The following is a 22009-nucleotide window of genomic DNA, read 5'->3' on the forward strand; positions in this document are numbered from 1 at the left end:
GTGAATTTACACTTCTTATTTTCTGGGTATTTACCGAAACTCAAATTCAATCGTCCCCCTTCCCCCTGCCCAAGATTCAGTGTCTGCAAGTTTGAAATTTAAAGAGAGCTGCAGCGAAACCAGGTTATCACAAGCAGGTGTGAACAGCCACCATTCATCCCCCATTGTGTAGCAATGGTTTCTAATTTCAAATAATTTGTGTGAACAATAGATGTATTGATCATAATCAAAATGGACTTTAGATAAAAAATCTTATTACTCCAAGAACCATGCAGCTAAAGGCAAGTCAGTCTGGAGAATAAGCAAGAGGGGTCAATTTCTCCAGCAAAGCAACAGAACACTGCCTAACAACCAGTCAACCAAGGCAGTGAGAGAGGGGCTAATTTGCTTTCACCTGCGAAGATTCATCTCTACAGGAACTTGGCCACAAGTTTGTCTGGAAACTCAGACTTCTAACTTCCATTCAACTCCAAAGGACCATGAAAGAGAATTCATCCAAGCCAGCAACATTGCATCTTAAAAAAGCACTGATTTAAAGACAAGTTTAGCTTCTTGTTATTCCATTAATAACCTAAGTGCATGAATCGTCTCGAGAATTCATCTTTTCATGCATGTGATTGCACGCGCATCTGCACATGTACATGTACACAACAGAATGAGTGTTTTTATTGCGATTACATTTCGAGGTGTTGTGTGAATAAATGCTTGTTTTTTTTCTTCTGATTTAAACTTACCAGACAGCCTGTCCCTTGTCTAATATAAAAAAGTCACACCATTCAAAGGGCCTTTAAACACTCCCTCAAAAATACACATCTTGTTGCAGACAACTGAGAAGTGAGAAGCAAAGGGGAAAAAGTTATCCCACCATCCCTCTCTCCCGTCCATAACAATATATAAACATAGCAATGTTATGTTCTTAATCATTTGGTTTATAGAAGAAGAATTGAAGCTCATTGTTTAAAGGTCTTTCTATGATTTACTCAAAGCTAAGCCACTTACTTGTTGCCACATATCCTAGTTGTGGTATGAGCTGCTCATCCAGACAGTTTTCACGTCCTGGCACCAATCGCTGGTATTCTGTTCGATGAGGATTTCCATCCACATCCACCAGGAAAGGTGGTGGCATGAGATGGGGAGCCTGTTGAGTTTGCTCATCTAAGACAAAATTGTTGCCATCACGAATTAGCGGACGATAGTCAGTATGGAAAAACATTTGTTCCGGAATCTGCAAACAAAGCACGTATTAACACATCTGTTTCCAAACACAGCAAAGTATCCGTTTTTCAAAGTGCATAACAATATGTTTTGGCTAACAAAACTACTCTGGTAAGTACTGCAAACACTTTTTAAGATGGTTCTTATTTTGATTATCGAGCTTTACATTCACTAATGATCTTATTAGAATGCACATTAAAGGTGAGAATATTAAAACACATGACAATCCCCAAGTGTGCTGTAACAACACGTTGTCCAGACTAAATTACTTGCTTTAACTCAATACTTATCATAATTTTAACTGCAATTTACTTAAAGCCATTTTCACATGAACTACAAATTTGTGATTGGCGAAGTTTTATCTGCTCTCTTGACAACAATCACTTGTGATGAAATATAATCTAACAGGTATATTTGCCCAAGAGATCATTCTTCATATTTAAATCTAGGCAAATTTCACGTTGCTCAAAACCCTGCCACCTATGCCCTAAAGTCCCACTCGCTCATCAATCCTGTCCACACCACTCTCACCTTAAAAATTTGTTTATAAATCCACAGCCATGTCTCACCCTACATCTCAACCCTTGACTCTGGGTTCCTATACAGTCCCTTGTGATATTTTTCACGATCTCAGAACTTTACCTTGGCCCCAGCTACTCTACCCCCTTAAGCCTTTGCATTATTATTTCCTTCCTTGCTTCTAAAAGCCTCAAAACCTACCTTTTTGACTGTCCTCATGAAAGTCTCTTAAATCCTCTAATGCTGTGTATAGTTAACCTATAACATTTAATGTTAAAGATGCATTCCCAGTCTAAGTTATATTTCTCATAGCTGGCAGGTGCAAGAATGCTACTCAAGCTTGAAAAGTATCACGGTCAAGGCTTATATTGGTCTCACCAGATGTTGGTGTACATGCATCTTCCTAATAGGCTTAACAGATAGCACTGAAAAACAATAACCCCAATTAATTTTTCCCTCTGCTAAATGTGGGATGCTGAGGGCAATTATAGCTTAGGCAGAGGTTAGTTAATTCAGCAGAATCTGAGATTTAACATCTGATCTGCAGCATGTATTACACACCAGGGGCTGAACTTTATGGGGCCTGCAGGAATGGGATAGGTAGTGGGGGCAAACGGAGGGGGGGGGTAGCAGTGAGTGCCCATTGCCATGCCACTGCCATGGCATTCTGTCAGTGGCAGGGAGCATGGACAACAGCCCTCCCACCCACAGGTGACATAAGTGGCCAATTACAGGCCTCTTCCCACCACTGCTGGCATTTTACCAGCAGCAGTGGGCATGACTAATTGGGCAAATTGCGGCACACAGAAGGGACCAGCAGCAATGGCCACCCCTGCAGCAATAACCACCCCTGCCCTCACCAACCAGGCCTACCTGACTGGCCCCAGTGACCCCTGACCCCAAATTAGCTTGCTGCAAGGCAAGCATCTATTACTGCTTCTCTTGGTTGGATGTACTCCCAGCAATGGCCACTGCTCCTGGTGGCACTGCTGGAATTGAAGAGCTGACAGCCCTCCAACTGGTCAGCAGCTCTTAGAGGTGAGGTCTTGCCCCTTAAAGGGGCGGGAGTCCCAACAGCACTCAATTGCTGCTAAAGTCCAGCCAGGGCTTCCCAAAAGGCCAACGCTAGGCAGCCGCCAGCTCTATAGCCCGTTATCAGGACCCCATTGCTCTGACAAAATCCAGCCTTAAATGTGCTTTAGGGAAACTAAAGAATCAAACAATATCAATTTCAGACATCCATATTACAGAAAGATAGTCAATATGAAGATTTTCTCAGGCCAAAAGAGCAAAGGATGGTACTGGCAAGAGGAGAACTAACACTGAAAGCTGCATTCACAACATCTTGTTATTTAGATTGACAACTTAATGAATTTTACATAATTTTTATGCACATGCAAAATTGAGAAGTGAAGTAATACTAGAACTCAGTTTTAGGATTCAAGATTAAAATGATTCAAATGTTTGGAATATGTTACTTTTACTCATATTAAGTGCAGAATCATTACTCTGTTTGCTTCATCTGATTATATAGACCCTTTGCAGTCTTTGCCAATTAAAATTATACAAGTAATTGAAAAATTACAAAACAAAGCAATGTAAAGGATTGCCGGTACCTTTTCATACAATTTACTACATCCAAACCCAAATATAAGCAGATGTCCGTGCGAGTCTGTGCAGGCAAAGTGCTGGCCATCTGGTGAAAACTTGCAATCAAATACAGCACCATGACCTTGGCCTTCAATCTGTGAAGAGATCATAGATAAATGATTTTGACCTACATCACACCTACATAAATGCATTTTAAAATGTGGAATAATAGGACAACCAAAAATTAATTTAGCAGCATTTTTATTTAGAATTTCTGGAGTTTCTATTTTAAATAGAAATTTGTGGAACAGATTTGATCAGATTCAATAGCTATGCATTTTCTGTGCCAAACAGGTATTATTTTCAATCGTAGACAAATTAAACAAGAACAAGAAAGAACACCAAGCTAAAACATCACTTGTCTGCCTAATGAACTGTAGTGAATAAAGTAACAAATATGATTAATGGTAAGCTACTACTTCAGTGAAAAGCAACAGGTTGCCAAGCGATCCTATCCCTGGGGCAAAAGTGAAATAAAGATTTGATAAAATCTTTCATGAATTGATAACTTTCATTTATATGCTGGGGACTAATTTGGGGAAAGGGTGGAAACAGGCACTAAGTGGGTGCTGCACAAATAAAACAAGCCAATTCAAAAGCTCAAAATTTTGGGACTAATTGCTTATTGCCACAATTTAAACGTGTCTGTAGGTACTTAAACAGAGACCTGCACATTAAGCACTCGAACAATTTTCACGGAGTGGTACATGCAGCCTCAAGGCACACATGAAGATTCACAGTTCATTGGCTGACTGATAACAGCAGCTGTCAGGGTGGTTTAGGGACCAAGGGAGAGGGCTCAAAGATTCTCTGACAAGGCAAAAGAGGTCCTGGTTGTGGCGACACAGAGAAGGAAAGGTGTCTAGTGCAGGAGAAAGCTACAGAGGCAAATGCAACGGATGTGGAAAGAGATCATCAGGAGATCACAGCCAGGACGTGGCTTCAGTACCAGAAAGAAAGTAAACAATTTGACATGAGTGGTTAAGATCCAGCTTACAAACTCAAGAACTGTACCATCAGCACCATAACCTCAACACACTTCATCACCTACCTATCTATACTCTAACATTCACACACACCAGAGTAATGCATCATTCACAGGCATAAATGAAAACAGAAGAACCACAATCCAAAATTTTTTTTAAAAAACACAGAAAAATGGGAGCAAAGGTAATGATCTGAAATTATTGAACACATAGTTGAGCCCGAAAGGCTAAAAAGTACTCAATCAAAATATAAGGTGCTGTCTTCTGCTTAGACACCATGAGCAGCTAGGGGCTAAATTAAAAAGCAGAACATAATTATTACCTGAGCCACGAGCAAATTGATGTAGGGTTAATAAAATGAGAGTTAAATACATGGCTTAAAGAATGGTGTGGGAGAAATGGGTATTGATTTCTAGGGCACTCATCAGTGTTGGGCAAAGTGGGAGGTGTACTGTTGGGACGGTCTTCACCTCAATCATGCTGCGACCAGTGTTCTGGCGAGTCGTATAACTAGGGCAACGAAGAGGGCTTTAAACTAAATAGTAGCAGTGAGGGAAGATGCAATAGACTGAAGAGAGAGGAGAAGGGAAGAGAGCTGGATAGCAATAAAGGAAATTGTTGTCAGACTGTGTACGTTCTGTCCCTTCCTGACAAACATAAGAGTGCGCCAGCAATTAAGGCTAGAGGTTGCGAAAATAATAAGACTGAATTAAAGGCACTCTGCCTGAATGCACGCAGCATTCGCAACAAGGTAGATGAATTGACAGCACAAATAGAAGTAAACAGTTTTGATCTATTTGCCATTACGGAGGTGTGGCTGCAGGGTGACCAAGGTCGGGAACTGAAAGTCAAAGGGTATTCGGCATTTAGGAAGGATAGGCTAAAAGGAAGAGGTGGTCAGGTTTCACTGTTAATAAAGGATGGGATCAGTGCATTAGTGACAGAGGATCTTAGATCAGAGATCAAGGTGCAGAATAATTTTGGGTACAGCTAAGAAACAGCAAGGGGCGGTAGTGGTAATGTAGGACATGGTATAAATCAGGAAATTACAGGCGCATATAACAAGAGTAATACAGTAATCATGGGGGAATTCAATCCAAATATAGACTGGGTAAACCTAATTAACACTACTGCTGAGGGCGACAAATTTTTGGAATGTATATGAATGTTTACTGGAATGTGTAGAACAGTCATGTTGAGGAACCGACAGGCTATTTTAGATCTGGTATTGTGCAATGAGAAAGGGCTAATTAACAACCTCGTCATAAAGGAGCTGGAGGAAAGAGTGACCATAATATGATAGAATTTTATATGAAGTTTGAAAATGATATATTTCAATCCGAAACTAGATTCTTTAATCTACACAAAGGAAACTATAAAGGTATGAGCGGCAAGTTGGCTGAGCAAGATGGTGGAACTACATTAAAAGGTATGACGGTAGACGGGCAATGGCTAGCATTTAAAGAACTAACATGATTTGCAACAAATTTACATTTCTTTAAGACACAGAAAGCCAGAAGAAAAAGTGATCCAACCATGGCTAACAAGAGAAGCTAAAGATTCTGTTAGATCAAAGGAAGAGGCTTATTAAGTTGCCAAAAAAGGTAGTGAGCCTGAGGATTGAGAACATTTTAAAATTCAGCAAAGGAGAACCAAGAAATTGCTAAAGAAAGAGAAAATAGACATGGAGGTAAACTAGCGAGGAACATAAAAACGGACTGTAAAAGCTTCTATAGGTACATAAAAAGAAAAAAGGTTAGCAAAGGCAAATGTGGGCCCGTTACAAGCATTGAATGGAGAATTTATAATGGGTAATAAGGAAATGGCAGAGAAACTAAACAAATACTTTGTGTCTGTCTTCACTTACCATGTTAAAGTAATGGTGAGATTTTGTGCCTTTAGTAATGTCCCAAATAAAGACATTGCCATCATGGCCAGCAGACAAAATAATTCTCGCGTCAAATGGATGTGGCTCCAAAACAAACACTTCATCTTCATGACCCTAAAAATGTAACAAAAGTTTATTAGGTCATAACACCGCTTAAAATGAAACTATGCATTTTAAGACTGACAGCTTTTCACAATCTATATGTTTGAGAAAGGTAGGGTCGCCAACTGTGATTAAATGTATTTCTGTAGGTTTCATCACATGACTTGCCCCATGCTCCAGCCATTAGTCAGCCAACATGTCCATCTTTGTGACGTACAGCCTTCCTATGTTAATTGGAAAGCAAGATGACTCATTACCCAATTAGGTGATGCTTGACTGTCAGCCAAACAGCCTTTTTACCCCATTTTCAATATTTTTATATCTGGTAAAGAGAAATGTTTAAAAAATTTTTTTTTTTGTCAATTTCTTTGATGTCCTGATAATTTTTCTCCGGGGTTGCAGACAACCATGTCCTGGAGATTAATCTTCAATTCCTGAAGGCTCCAGGCCAGTCCTCGAGGGTTTACAACCCCAAGGCCCTGTGACGCATCTTAGCTCAATCAATCTAGTGCCTCTTCCCCCACCATCCAGATATGCAACTGTTAAAATGATTTCAGGATTCAGGCGCAAACAATACCTTTTGATTGCACTTGAACAATTTGCAGTTGTTGAATAAATTGCATCCATGCCTACAAATGTACGGCTTAGTAATTGCCTGGCTTAACAACAGACTATTCATCAGTTGATTTTCTCTGCATCAAAAATGGTTTTTACATCAGTACAGCCATAAGCTGAAGTTCAACTCAAGGTGCTAGGATGTTTATTTCAGGGCTAATATTTATGTGTGCTGACTCTAGTTCAGTAGGTAAGGTTTAGAACCCGTTCTAACTATTAGAGTATGCTATGCACAACTGTCACAGTACACCCATCACCTTGTAGCAGCAGATCCACCTGCACAGGGTAAACAGAAAAATTTCCAATGGTGTACAAACATAGATGTAATGCTGAAATTAAAAACATGAGTATTCATAAAAATCCTGCTACTTGATTCTTCAAAATAACAAAATGGGGAAGAGTGACATCAGGTGGTTGGTGTGGCATTGCTGTGGTGATTTTAGAAAAGCAATGTAAAAGCAGCTTTTTAAATATAAACAGAGGTTATATGATGCCACTCCAATTAGAGCGCCATTTTGTTTGGGTTGTCTCAACTTTTTAAACTTTCTTTAGTAATTGTGCCTGAAAAGTTCATACCTGTATTAGGTAGTTGGAGTAATGCACATTTCTTAATCTTATGTTGTAACATTTAGGGGAGAGATTTTATATAAATTCTGATGCAAATTCTGATTTAAAATAGATGGGATAAATAAATAAGGAGGATCTGATTCTTAATGTGACTAAGAGGGGAGTTTTTGTGGAGGAAGGGAGAGACTAAGCTTTTTAAATTGTAGCTTCCACTTATTTGGATTTCTTCAGGGTTAACTGCAAACTGATCCCTATAACTGCAAACTGATCCCCGATGTCCCCCACAGTAAATGCAAGTTCTTTTTTCTTGCTATTTTCTTCACCCTTTCAGCTAAATTTTCCCAGAATTGCACTAAGTGCGGTAGCAGACGGCTAAAACAGGGTCCTACCCGCAGATGAAAAGGGCGGGTTTTCACACTGCATATTCCCGAGCCTGCCTCATTATACCTTCACTCCCGTGATGCATGCCGTTTCCATGGCGGTCGGTGTCTCATTCATCTGCTTGCCATCACCCCACTGTTGCATCACGCTGGTTGCCATCTTTAAAAGGCAACCGCCAGGGGGACCTTGGTCCAGGACATCACTCCTACACTGCTGTGTGGGCTTAACTCCATTGCTGATGCCATAGCTGGCCTCCAACACTGTGTACACATGAGGGGTGTTGGGGGCTCGATCTCACTCCAGCTATCCCTTCCGCTCACTGAGTCAGCCAGGGGCCCTCTGGCATCCATGGGGAGGAGGATCAGCAGGTGCACGCTCCAGGGACATCCACCCAGGTGACTCTGGGAGTGACCAGCCCATCCGACTCCACTCTTCCTGTGACCTCCGCAGATCCAGCTTCACAGGCCAAGGAGAGTGCCACACGGCATGACCCCGAAAACAGGCCAGGGCCCTCCAAATCTCGTCCCTCCAAAGTCAATAGGGCGCCACAGTCTGCAGGCTGCCTCCACCTCCACTGTGGATGTCCAGGGAGCACCAACATATAGCAGCAGGCTTAGGAAAGTTAAGGAGAATTAGTTGTACAGTCTGGGCACGGGTGTTACGCACTTGTATATAATGTTCACTATTGTCAAGAATGTTCTGTTGAAGGGTCATGAGGACTCGAAACGTCAACTCTTTTCTTGTCCGCCAATGCTGCCAGACCTGCTGAATTTTTCCAGGTAATTCTGTTTTTATTTTGGATTTCCAGCATCTGTAGCTTTTTGTTTTTATCGCAAGAATGTCTCCCTGCCTATGGCTCCTTGTTCTGGTGAGCAGTGTTCTTGCCACTCAGATGTGAAACTTTTCTGCACAAGCTAAAAGGCAGATGTTTCAGTCCAGGGCCTCTTCCCTGTTCGGCCTTCAGACCACCAGGGATGGTCCAGTCTCGCACTACCTGGAAACAATGCTGATGCCAAGCACCTTGGCAGTGCTGGTCATTGCTGCCAGTAGTGGGCAGGTGCCACAGATTTCCCTCATGCTCTCTGTGCTCTCAGCACCTTTAAGGTGGGGCTGGCCACCACCACACCAGCATCTGCAACCAGCGATGGTTGCTCTTGAAGGGCTGAGGTGCTGATGGCAAACACAGCCATCAAATGCATTTAAAGTTTCATGGCTGTGTCTCCAAATGGTCCTGATCATGGAGTGCAAGCGAGCTGGCCTCGGCCAGACAGCAGTCAGACATTCTCAGAGGCCGCACGAAAATCTATGAAGTGTCCTCACTGCATGCTGTCATCACCCTCTTGCAATCGAGCAACTAATAGGGCCTAAATGTCCATGACAGGCGCATTCTCTCAGAGGGTATTGGTACTGAGATAAGCCAGACTGGAGTCAAACATTCACAACTGCAATCTACGGGGACAGCTCACTGCATGTTGTCATCATCCTTCACAAATCTGGCAGCTATGAGGGCCTCCCAAGTGCGCTTGCCTCAACTAGCCAGTGCGAGGGCCTAATCCCTGTTGTCGTCACCACCGAGTACCCCTTCACCCTCATCCCCATCAGCGTCCTCCTCATCAGATCGGATATATGCAGCTCCTCCATCTCCTGCTCAGCCAGCTCCTCACCCCGTTGCAGCAGACGACAACAATGCGTGACACCCTCTGTGGATTGTATTGTAGGCCTCCACCAGACCAGTCCAGGCACCAGAACCGCACCTTCAGTATCCCGATGGTCTGCTCCACCAAGTTGCGAGCTGCTGCATGAGCTTCATTATAGTGTCGCTCTGCTGCATTCTGAGGCCACCGCAAGGGTGTCATCAGCCACGGCCTCTGCGGGTAGCCCTTGTCCCAAGGAGCCAACCCTGCAGCCTCTGTGGACCCTGGAAGACTACAGGGATCCGAGAGCGACTTAGGATGTAGAGGTCGCGCACACTCCCTGGAAACTTTGTACATACCTGCAGGATGCATTTCTGGTGGTCGCATACCAGCTGCACGATCAGTGAGCGGATGCCCTTACAGTTGATGAAGTTCACTAAGTATAGCGATGGAGACCTGAGCACCACATGAGTGCAGGCAATCGCACGCTGCACCTGTGGGAATCCCGAGATCAAGGGGAATCCAATGGTCCTTGCATCCTGGCTGTCCCGGTCCCGGGAGAAACTCACAAAGTTACCATGGAGAAGATGGCATCCGTGACCTCACGGATGCATTTGTGGCTGGCGGATTGTGAAATGCCACAGAGGTTACCTGTGGAGCCCTGAAAGGAGCCACTGGCATAGAAATTGGGTGCTACAGTCACTTTCACAGCCACTGGCATGGATGCCTTCCATGTCCCCAAGTCCTGCAGTAAATGGTAGATGTGAGCCACTAGGTCCCTAGACGTGTGCAGTTGTCAACGACACTGGTTCTCAGTCATCTGCAGGAGTGGCAGGCGGTGTCTATAGACCCTGGGTGTTGCTAGGTGCCGGCCAGCCACAGCTCACTGTCGTTCCTGGGCAGCGTGTGAGAAAGGAACGCCGCTGCCCTTTCTTCAAGAGGTTGCTGCTCCTGCCTTTGCACAGCCAGGTGCCTCAGTTGCTCTCTCCACTGTCTTCTACGATCTCTGTAGGCCATCAGGCATACAGCTAGGTCACCAGGATCTAGGATCCTGACATGGTCCTCCTGCATCATGAAAGAGAGAGGGACGTGGTTATCATGACTGTACTTAGCACCTTTCCTGTCCCCATGTGACCGCCCCTTAATGCTTCCTGGAAAGTGCTGATCACCCCTCGGACGGCCAGAGATGAGTGCGCTGCATGGCTACCCTGCAAACCTGTGACATGGAGTCAGTCCAAACCAGGGTGCTAAGATTGCAAGGGGCTGTGAGCGCCTCCAGCAGTGACTGCTACATGGCCAGCATTGGCGAGGAGATTGTACGACTTGTGCAGTCCAACTGCTCTGTGGTCGAATAAAGTGGCAGCGGACTCAGTCTGTGCCGGAGCGGCAGGGGGTTAAGGTATGGAGCCCTTGGAGGGCCTTTTGGTGCCTCCGCAATGCTTGCATGGATGAGCAGGCTAGGAGCCTGACCCCAATCAAATCACTGTGGCTGCACCTGATCTGTCTTAGTTGCAGAGGCACGGTCAGTTTATACAGGTGTCCCTAATATGTGGCCATTTCCCTCACTTATCCTGCCCCATACCTCAACTGCCTGCACACGGGATGCAGCGCCAGGGCAACACTTGACACCAACCACTGCCCCACCCCCACCACCTCAGCTGTTGCCTCAAAGGCTGGCCAGCATTTGTCCCCAGACACCACCCACCCGTCGCCTGCAGGGCCAGGCATCAACTTCCCCCGACATCAAAGGCCTGTAAACAACAGGTGAGCTGTGGAGAATGCTGCTGCTCACTCATCTCAGTTCTCCTAAAGTGAAAGCTGCCAAGTGCATGTCGCCTGGGTGCTGTTGTGAAACTCGTCGGCATGCTTTCCCACCGACATGGACGGACTATATGGCGGGGGTCCAAGAGCCTGATGGGATAGCCCTTTAATTAAATGCTAATGTATTATAATTAGCTTCCCGCCAACAGATAGCAGGAAACGCTGAGCAGAAGATCGCAACCTGCCTTCACACAATCATGAAGTAGCTCCTGCCATATTTTCCATGCACAACATCCATTATGTCTGCCACCAGCGGGCTAGGAAAATTCTGTCCTTTGTTCATTTCTGGTTTCATCTTTTCTTTGACCCAAAGACACAAAATAAGAAAAGAAAGATTTGTACCTATATAGCAGCTTTCACAACCTCAGGACACACCAAAGTGCTTTAGAACTACTGAAGTACTTTTGAAGTTTAGTCACTGTTGTACAGCAAGAAACCTGGCAGCCAGATAGTACACAGCATAGTCCCACAAATATCAATGAGACAACAACCAAATAATGGGGCTAAATTCGATAGCTCCAGAAACAAGCGCTGGGATCACTATGCAATATTAGCTCATGATCATTGACTCCTTTGCAGGCAGCAAGCCAACTTCATGCTGCCTGCAAATTTGCATGATTGCTATATACAGCAGCATGAAATACACTGTTGAGTGTCTGCATGCCTCAGCTGAGGGACTTCGTTTGAAAGGCCAGCATCAATTAAAGCTAATATGTATCTCTTTCATTTTTATACTTACATAGGATGGGAGTGTCGCTGGCAAAACTAGCAATTGTTGCCCATAATTAACCTCGAGAAGGTGGTGGCGAGCCACCTTCTTGAACTGTAGTTCATTTGGTGCAGGTACATCCATGGTACTGTTTGGAAGGAAGTTTCAAGTCTTTAACCTAGCAACAGTAAGTAGCGGCAATTTAGTTACAAGTGAAGATGTTGTGTGGCTTGGAGGGGAACTTACTGGTGGTGGTGTTCCCATGCATCTGCTACCCTTGCTCTTCTGGGTGGTAGAGGTTGGAAGTGCTGTTGAAGGAAGCTTGTACAAGATGCACTGCAGCAAATCACCATGTTACACACTGCCTTCACTGTGCTTTGGTAGGGGAGTAAGTGAATGTTTAAGGTGGTCGACAGGGTGATGATCAAGCTGGCTATTTAGTCCTGGATAGAGTCATGGTTCTTGAGTGCACTCATCCAGGCAAGTGGAAGGCATTCTATCAAACTCCTGATCTGTCACATGTAGATTGTGGATAGGCTTGAGAGTCAGGGGTGAGTTAGTCAGCACAGAATTCCCAGCCTCTGATCTTTTCTTCTGCCAGAGTATTTATATGGCTGGTCCGGTTAAGTTAATGGTAAAGCCCAGACGTTGATGGTGTGGATTCAGTGATGGTCATGCCTTTGATGTCACAGGAAGATGGTCACATTCTCTCTTGTGGAAGGTGGTCAGTGCCTGGAACTTGTACAGCACAAATGTTACTTGCCACTTATCAGCCCAAACCTGAATGTTGTCCAGGTCTTGCTACATATGGACACTGACTGCTTCAGTACATGAGGAGTCTGGATTAGTACTGAACACTGTACAATCATCAGTGAATATCCCCACTTCTGACCTTATGATGGAGGGAAAGTCAGTGGTGAAGCAGATGAAGATGGTTGGGCCTTTGACACTACTCTGAGTTACTCCTACAGCAATGCCCCGGGGCCATGACAATTGACTGCCAACAATCACAAGTACCTTCCTTTGCGTTAGGTAGGACTCCAAGCCACTGGAGAGTTTTCGCCGATTCCTACTGACTTCTATTTCGCTAGGGCCTTACTTGTCAAATGCTGCCTTGATGTCAAGGGTAGTCACTCTCACCTCTTGATTCAACTCTTTTGCCCATGGTTGGACTAAGGCTGTAATGAGGTCAGAAGCCATGTAGCCTAAACGGAACAAAAGTGAACATTGATGAGCAAGTTATTGCTGTGTAAGTTGCCACATGAGAGCTCTGTTGATTACAACTCCCTCCGTTTGCTGATGAGCAACAGTAGATTGATTGTAATTGGCTGGGTTGGATTTATCCTACTTTTTGTGGACAGGACATACCAGAGCAATTTTCCACATTGTTAGGTAGATATCAGTGCAATCAACTTAGGTACAGACGTGGCATTTTCTGGAGCACAAGTCTTCAACGCTACTGTCAGTCTGTCTGGGTCCATAGCCTTTGCTGGATCCAGTGTCTTCAGCCATTTCTTGCTATCACATGGAGTGAATCAAATTGATTGAAGACTGGCATGTGATGTTGCAGACCTCAGAAGGAGCCGGAGATGGACCATCCAATGCACCTTTTAAAGTGAGGTACATTCTGGCTAGAGCAGATTCTACAAGTGTTTGTGGGAGAGGAGCAAAAGTGAATTTTTCTGCAATAGGGGACAGAGTGGGTTCCAAGGTTCTCTGGTGCTGGACAAGATTAGCTGGTACAAGTAGTACAAAAGAGAGATCCTCTATCCACATGGGTCCAGGTGGCCCTCATGACATAGTGGTGGCTAATGCAAGTAGTCAGACCCCAAGGATCTGGATGAAGTGCCAAGAGAGGTTCAAGCGACCTCAGGTGAATCCTCAAGGTCAGTGAATGCATCCTCAAATGCCAAATCACATCTACTGCACCACGAGACACTCAATGCACCACAATCCCAGTCAGCCACCAACAACTAATGAATCATGACTTCTCCTCAACATTTACAGCTTCACCTCATTCCTCACATACTTAGCACTGCTAACAGCCTCATACCCACATCTCAGAGCTGGCACAAAGTGCCACTTATTCAACTTTCACAGGCACATTACCAAACAGATTGCATCGCACTCATTGGTACACTTTCCTCTCTCCCCTATCAGAAAAGTTGTTGCACAATCTGTGTCCCATAGAAAACAGGCTCTGATGGTGGAGGGGGGCAGGAGAAGTACTATTGTCTCTCACTGGTTAGCCACTGCCCACCTCAAGTCAGCAGCTCCAACTAGTAAATTGCTGCTATGGTCTACCTGCTTCAATGGCACTAGAAGTTTAGAGTCAGTGCTCAACAAGTGGACTGTATCCATCACACCAAGCAAAGAAACAAAACAAACAAAATGAAAGATAATGTCAACTCTTCGATTGGCAAGCTGGAACATCAGGACCATGAGCACAGGATTGACAGTAAACTTACAGTTTGTGAATAATGCATGCAAGGCGGCCATAATCAACATAATAAACAGTGACTTAGTTTTCCTACAAGAAACAAGGCTTGTTGAAAGCGGGTCACTGAAAGAAAAACATTACACATTCATACGAACATAGGAAACAGGAGAAGTAGGCCATTCGGCACCTCAAGCCATTTAATAAGATCATGACTGACCTGTTCGTTTCCAATTCCAAATTCCCATCTACCCCCAATAACCTTTGATTCCCTTGCCTAACAAGAATCTACCTCCAACTTAAAAATATTCAATGACTCCCACCTCAACCACTTTCTGAGGCAGAGAGTTGCAAGTCACACAACTCTCAGAAAAAAATTCTCCTCTGTTCTAAACAGGCAACCCTTAAATTTCAAACAGTGTCCCCAAGTTCTGGACTCACCCACAAGAGCAAACTCCTTACCATGACCACCTTGTCGATACTGTTCAAGATCTTATATATTTCAATCAAGTCACCCCTCGCTCTTCTAAACTCTAGTGGAAACAAGCCTAGTCTGTCCAAACTTTCCTCATAAAGCAACCCGCTGATTCCAGCTATCAATGTAGTAAACCTCTGAACCACCTCCAACGCATTTACATACTTCCTTAAATGAGACCAAACTGCGCACTGTATTGAAGATGCAGTCTCAACAATGCCCTGCATATCTGAAACATAACATCCTTACTTTTATGTACTGAACTCCTGAGGTGAGGTGAGAGTGACTGCCCTTGACATCAAGGCAGCATTTGACCGAACGTGGCATCAAGGAGCCCAAGTAAAACTGGAGTCAATGGGAATCAGGGGAAAACTTTCCACTAGTTGGGGTCATACCTAGCACAAAGGAAGATGGTTGTGGCTGTTGGAGGTCAGTCATCTCAGCTCCAGGACATCACTGCAGGAATTCCTCAGGGTAGTGCCCTAGGCCCAATCATCTTCAGCTGCTTCATCAATGACCTTCCTTCCACCATAAGGTCAGAAGCGGGGATATTGGCTGATGATTGCACAATGCTCAGCACCATTCACAACTCCTCAGATACTGAAGCAGTCCATGTCCAAATGCAGCAAGACCTGGACAACATCCAGGCTTGGGCTGACAAGTGGCAAGTAACATTCACGCCACACAAGTGTTAGGCAATGACCATCTCCAACAAAAGAGAATCCAACCATTGCCCCTTGATGTTCAATGGCATTACCATCACTATCAACATCCTGGGGGTTACCATTGACCAGAAACCAAACTGGACTAGCCATATAAATACTGTGAGCAGGTCAGAGGTTAGGAATCATGCAACAAGTAACTCGCCTCCTGACTCCTCAGCCTGTCCACCATCTACAAGTCAGGAGTGCGATGGAACACTCTCCACTTGCCTGGATGAGTGCAGCTCCTACAACACTGAAGAAGCTGGACACCATCCAGGATAAAGCAGCCTGCTTGATTGGCACCACATCCATAAACATTCACTCCCTCCACCACCGACGCACAATAGCAGCAGCATGTACCATTTACAAGATGCACTGTAGGAATTCGCCAAGGCTCCTTGGGCAGGCCTTCCAAACCCACAACCACTAACAGCTAGAAAGACAAGGGCAGCAGATAGATGGGAACACCACCACCTGGAAGTTCCCCTCCAAGTCACTCATCATCCTGACTTGGAAATATATTGCCGTTCCTTCACTCTCGCTGGGTCAAAATCCTGGAACTTCCTTCCTAACAGCACTGTGGGCATACCTACATCACATGGACTGCAGCGGTTCAAGAAGGCAGCTCACTACCACCTTCTCAAGGGCAATGAGGGATGGACAATAAATGCTGGCCCAGCCAATGAAGCCCACATCCAGTGAATGAATTTTTAAAAAATGTTCAATTGCTCTTGCAATAAAGGATAGGATTCCATTGGCCTTCTTTTAATTACTTGCTGTACCTAGATACTAACTTTTTGTGACACATGCACTAGAACACCTAGATCCCTCTGCACCTCAGAATTCTGCAGTCGCTCTCTGCTGAATACTGTTTTTTCATTCTTCCAGCCAAAGTGAACAATTTTACATTTTCGCACATTATACTCCATCTGCCAGATTCTTGCCCACTCACTCAACCTATCTATCCATCTGCAACCTTCTTATGTCCTCTTCACAACCTACTTCCCTACCTATCTTTGTGTCATCTGCAAATTTAGCTACCATGCCTTTGCTCCCCTCATCTAAGTCATTAATATAGATTATAAAAAGTTGAGGTAAAAACAAAAAACTGCGGATGCTGTTAATCCAAAACAAAAACAAATACTTGTCAAAACTCAGCAGGTCTGGCAGCATCGGCGGAGCAGAGCAAAGTTGACGTTTCAAATCCTCATGACCCTTCAACAGAACTAAGTAGAAATAGGAAAGGGGTGAAATGTAAGCTGGTTTTGGGGTGGGGGTGGGTTGTTGGGACAAGCAAGCAGTGATAGGAGGAGATAACCAAAAGATGTCACAGACAAAAGAACAAAGAGGTGTTGAAGGTGGTGATATTATCTAAAAGAATGTGCTAATTAAGATTGGCTTGTCCTGCTCCCCTTCAACACCTCTTTTTTTTTTGTCTATGACATCTTTTAGTTATCTCCTCCTATCACTGCTTGCTTGTCCCAACAACACCACCACCCCCCTCTTAAACCAGCTTATATTTCACCCCTTTCCTATTTCTACTTAGTTCTGTTAAAGGGTCATGAGGACTCAAAACGTCAACTTTGCTCTTCTCCGCTGATGCTGCCAGACCTGCTGAGTTTTTCCAGGTATTTCTGTTTTTGTTTTATAAAAAGTTGAGGCCCCAGCTCAGAACCCTGTGGGACTCCACATATCACATCCTGCCAAAGTCCTATTTATGCATACTGTGTTTTTTGCCAACCAATCTTTTATTCATGCTAATATGTTACTCCCTACACGGTGAACTTTTATTTTCTGCAATAATCTTTGACGTGGCACCTTATCAGATGCCTTCCAGAAATTCAAGTACAGCATGTCTACAGGCCCCCATTATCCACAGTGCATGCTACTCGTTCAAAGAACTCCAATAAATTGGTTAAACATGATTTCCCTTTCACAAAACCATGCTGACTGAACCTTGAGGTTTTCTAAGTGCCCAGCTACATCCTCCTTAATGATCGATCCTAACACCTTCCCCACGAAAGACATCAAGCTAATTGGTCAAAAGTTTCCTATTTTCTGCCTCCTTCAATTCTTGAATAGAAGGGTTACTTTTGCTACTTCTCAGTCTGATGGAACCTTCCCAGAATCTAGCGAATTTTGGAAAATTAACACCAACCCATCTACCACCTCATTAGTCACCTCTTTTAAGACCCTTGGATGAAGTCCATCAGGACTTGTCAGCTCGCAACGCTTATCAGTTTGCATAGCGCTACCTCCCCCTAGACTTTTTTTTTAATATACTCAAAATATACTTATTGTCATTTGTCAGTAGAGAACTTGAGGATTGCTGAAAGAAGAAACATGTTTAAGCCTTTCATCTTGCACTCATCAGGGCACGCAATACCACCAATATATGGGGAAAACAACAATTAATACAACATGTAAAGAGTGTGCTGATTGGTTGGTTGCTAAGTGGCATTGCCATGGAGAATGCACCACTGATACTGACTGACAGTAAACTGCCAGGCATTGTTTGAAAGTTAAACAAGGCAGCTTGATCCAGATTGGTCAGGGTATTGGAAGTGTTTGGAAAAAATGCTTTTAATCATACACAAAGTGCAGTACGAAAAGCTCAAACATGTCTCTTTTTTCAGCAATATACTTATTCTGTGTATTCTGAAACATCCCCTTAAATGTCTGCCACTGCTTCTCTATTGATCTATCCTCTAACCTAGCATTCCTAGCACACTTCAGCTGCTCAGCTTTCATGCCCATATAGCAGCCCTTATTTAAGATCAAAATGCCTATTTTAGATTCTCTTCTTTTCGAAATGGATGTAAAGTTAAATCATATTGTGGTTGCTGCTACTTAGGGGTGCCTTCACTCTGAGGTCATTAATTAATCCTGTCAGTTTACACAATAGCAAGTCTAATGTAACCAGCTCTCTGGTTGGTTCCAGAATATGCTGCTCTAAAAAGCTATCTCAAAAGCATTCTATGAACTCATCCAGACTACTACTGCCAATCTGATTTTTTCAGTTGATATGTAGATTAAAACCACCCATGATTATTGCTGTCCCTTTATCACAAGCACCCAAAATATATTTTTATATACTTTGTCCTACAATGTGATAACTGTTAGAGGGTCTGTAGGCCACTTCTGCTAGTGACTTCTTTCTCCAAGTATTCCTCATCTCTACCCAAACCAATTCTACATCCAGATCTCCTGAACCAAGGTCATCTCTAACTATTGCACCAATGCCACCCCCTCCACCTTTACCTAGCTTCCTATTCTTCTTGAATGGCATATACCACTCAACATTCAGGACCCAATCCTCATCATGCAGCCACCTCTCTATAATAGCTATCACATCATATTGACTTCTGTGTGTTATCAATTCATTTACTTTGTTATGAATGCTAAGTGCAGATACAGAGCCTTTAGTTTTCTCTTTCAGTTATCTTTGTAACATCTAGTCTTGGCTGCTAGTGTATTCCTAGATTTTTTTCTCTGTCCCTTCCTGCCATTTTCTTATCCTCATTCCCCAAATTACTATTTTGGTCCCCTGCCTTGACTCTACCCCTTGATTTGCTACATCTACCCAAATTTGATCCCTGACCCACCCACCCACCCCCCCATCACCCCATTTAAAGCCCTCTCTACTACCCTATTTAGGTGGCTCGCTAAAACACTGGTCCCAGCACAATTCAGGTGTAGACCAGCCCAACAGTACAGCCCCCACTTTCCCCAGTACTGGTGCTAGTGCCCCATGAACCGGAACCCATTTCTCTCACACCAGTCTTTCAGCCACGTATTCATTTCTCTAATCTTATTTGCCCTATGCCAATTTGCACATGGCTCAGATAATAATCCAGAAGTTATTACCTTGGAGGTTCTGCTTCTTAATTTGGTACCTGTCTGTTCAAACTGACTATGCAGAACTCTTTCTTTGTCCTACTTATGTCATTGGTACCTAGATGTACCACTACAATTGGATCCACCCCCTCCCACTAAGTTCCTCTCCGGTCCTCAACTATTTTTTTTTTATTTTTTATTTATTCATTCACGGGGTGTGGGCTTAGCTGGCTGGGCCAACATTCATTGCCTATCCCTAGTTGCCCTTGAGAAGTTGGTGGTAAGCTGCCTTCTTGAACTGCTGCAGTCCATGTGGTGTAGGTACACCCACAGTGCTATTAGGAAGGGAGTCCCAGGATTTTGACCCAGCGACAGTGAGTGCTGTTACCATCTATCAGCTGCCCCTGTCCTTCTGGACGGTAGCGGTCGTGGGTTTGAAAGATGTTAAGGAGCTTTGGTGAATTCCTGCAGTGCATCTTGTTGATAGTACACAGTGCTGCTACTGTGCGCTGGTGGTGGAGAGAGTGAATGTTTTTGGATGTGGTGCCAATCACAGGCTCTCTCTCCCTCTCTCTGAGGAAACACCTGTAAAAAGGAAAAGGGGAAAACCACTTTGGAGATATTGAAAAGCAAGTTTTCAACCAGTGAACTATACTGAAAGTGCTTCTTGAGCATTGTGGGAGTGGCACTCATCCAAGCAAGTGGGGAGTATTCCAACATACTCCTGACTTGGAATCAATGTCCTGAACCCTGGCACAAGGCAGGCAGGCAGGCAACACAGCAGTCTGGACTCTCACTCTCTGCTGCAGAGAACAGTGTCAATTCCCCCCCTCACTATACTATCCCCTACTACCATTACATTTCTTTTTGCTCCCCCTGCTTGAACAGCTTCCTGTACCAGGGTACCTGGCCAGCCTGCTGATCCATCCCACAGATCTTGCTTTCATGCACACAAGTAGCAAGCACCTTGTACCTGTTTGATAATTTGATGCTCCTCCACAACTGTCTGCTTGGTCCCTTCACCTCCCTCACTCACAGTCACAGCCTCCTGTCTCTCACCACCGTCCAAAACAGATGACCCTGTTCGAGGAGGTGTGACTGTCTTCTGGAACAAAGTGCCCAGGTATTTCTCAGCCTCGCTTATGTTGCAGTGTCTGCAGTTCGGCTTTCAGATTAATATCCTGATCTGGAATTCCTCTAGCTACTTACACTTTCTGCAGACATGCTTGTCCTGGATCGCCTTGGCATCCAGAAGCTCCCACAGTCCACAGCTACAACATAAAAAGCAAACGCAGGATAGGTGTTATGCTATTTAGTTAATTTAATTACTTTCTTAATTAACTTGGAATAATTCCTATGTATACTAGAATTTACTGTGCTTAATAAATACTAGTACCACCTACAACTAAAAGTTATACTTTAATTACATAGTAATGTGCTTTAGGTATATAGTTTACTTTTTATTTTATTTTATTAAAAGCTAGTACCACCTACAACTAAAAGTTATACACCACTTAATTACACAGATGTGTTTCAAGATTTATATTAATTATGAGTTTATTTTTTTATTTTTACTTATTTTAATTAATAAACCTGACTACTCTCAATAAGCTTTACTGCTGCTATTACAAGTCTTATTATGAAGAAAACCTTACAGTTACCAAGAAATTATACCAGTTGTCACAACTCACTGGGGATAGCGCACTGTAATATCAAGCCCCACTGTTCCCTGAGTCACGACAAATGTGAAAAGTTTTGATCAAACCACCAGATTGCCCCAATTCTACCAAACTCTTTAATTTAGGTTAACAGAATACGAGCGCCAGATTTGTAAACTTAATAATTGTGGCAAAAGAAAGAAATATGAACTGCTAACTTTTAACACTATAACTTAAACTCTATCCCCTTCTTAAATCCATCCACACACACACACACACACACACACACACACACAAGACACACAAAACATGGTGGGATAAAAGAGTTCAATAGCAGCAATCCAGAGTACAGGGTTTGATGGGTTGATTTTGATCGATGACTTCCAAATTTCTTTTAGTTCTTGATTACACGAGATGGTCTTCCAGCACTTTCAATATTTAGTTCACAGGTTGAGAATTTGCTTTTCAATGCCTCCAACAGTGGTTTTCCCTTTTTTTCTCTTTACATGTGTTTCCTCAGAGACAGAGAGGTTATAGAGATATGAGGAGAAAAAGCCAGCTAGCTATTATTGTGGAATTACTGGAATCTTCCACACACAGGAGCAAGAGGTTTTAGGTCTTGTTCCTTTCAGGCGAGGAGCTATTCAGCTGCACTGCCTTCGCACAAAACCTGGTCACCTGGTCAGAAGTCAATTAAAATTCTGTTGTCAAGCAGCTCCCTTGGTCCAGGACTCCACCTCAGCATCATCCTGTCTTTCATTGCACACTGTTCCAGGACTGCAACATTGTATATATCTCTAATCCTGTTCCA

General features: G+C 43.8%; 1 protein-coding gene across 4 annotated transcripts in view; it reads right to left on the reverse strand.

The window, feature by feature from the left end:
• Positions 1-22009, reverse strand: part of LOC121290609 (bromodomain and WD repeat-containing protein 3-like) — a 181341-nt gene that overhangs the window by 106894 nt on the left and 52438 nt on the right. For all 4 annotated transcript variants that reach the window (XR_005945850.1, XM_041211275.1, XM_041211274.1 and 1 more), the window contains 3 exons: positions 6238-6372; positions 3351-3479; positions 1000-1225 (listed from right to left, as the gene is read on the reverse strand). Coding sequence is in view for 3 of the 4 variants with exons in the window: in XM_041211275.1 (XP_041067209.1) it covers positions 1000-1225; positions 3351-3479; positions 6238-6372 (490 nt within the window). In the remaining variant the exon portion in view is untranslated. The remainder of the gene's footprint in view (positions 1-999; positions 1226-3350; positions 3480-6237; positions 6373-22009) is intronic.

Source organism: Carcharodon carcharias, chromosome 18 (genome assembly GCF_017639515.1).
Source record: "Carcharodon carcharias isolate sCarCar2 chromosome 18, sCarCar2.pri, whole genome shotgun sequence".
Lineage (NCBI taxonomy): Eukaryota > Metazoa > Chordata > Chondrichthyes > Lamniformes > Lamnidae > Carcharodon > Carcharodon carcharias.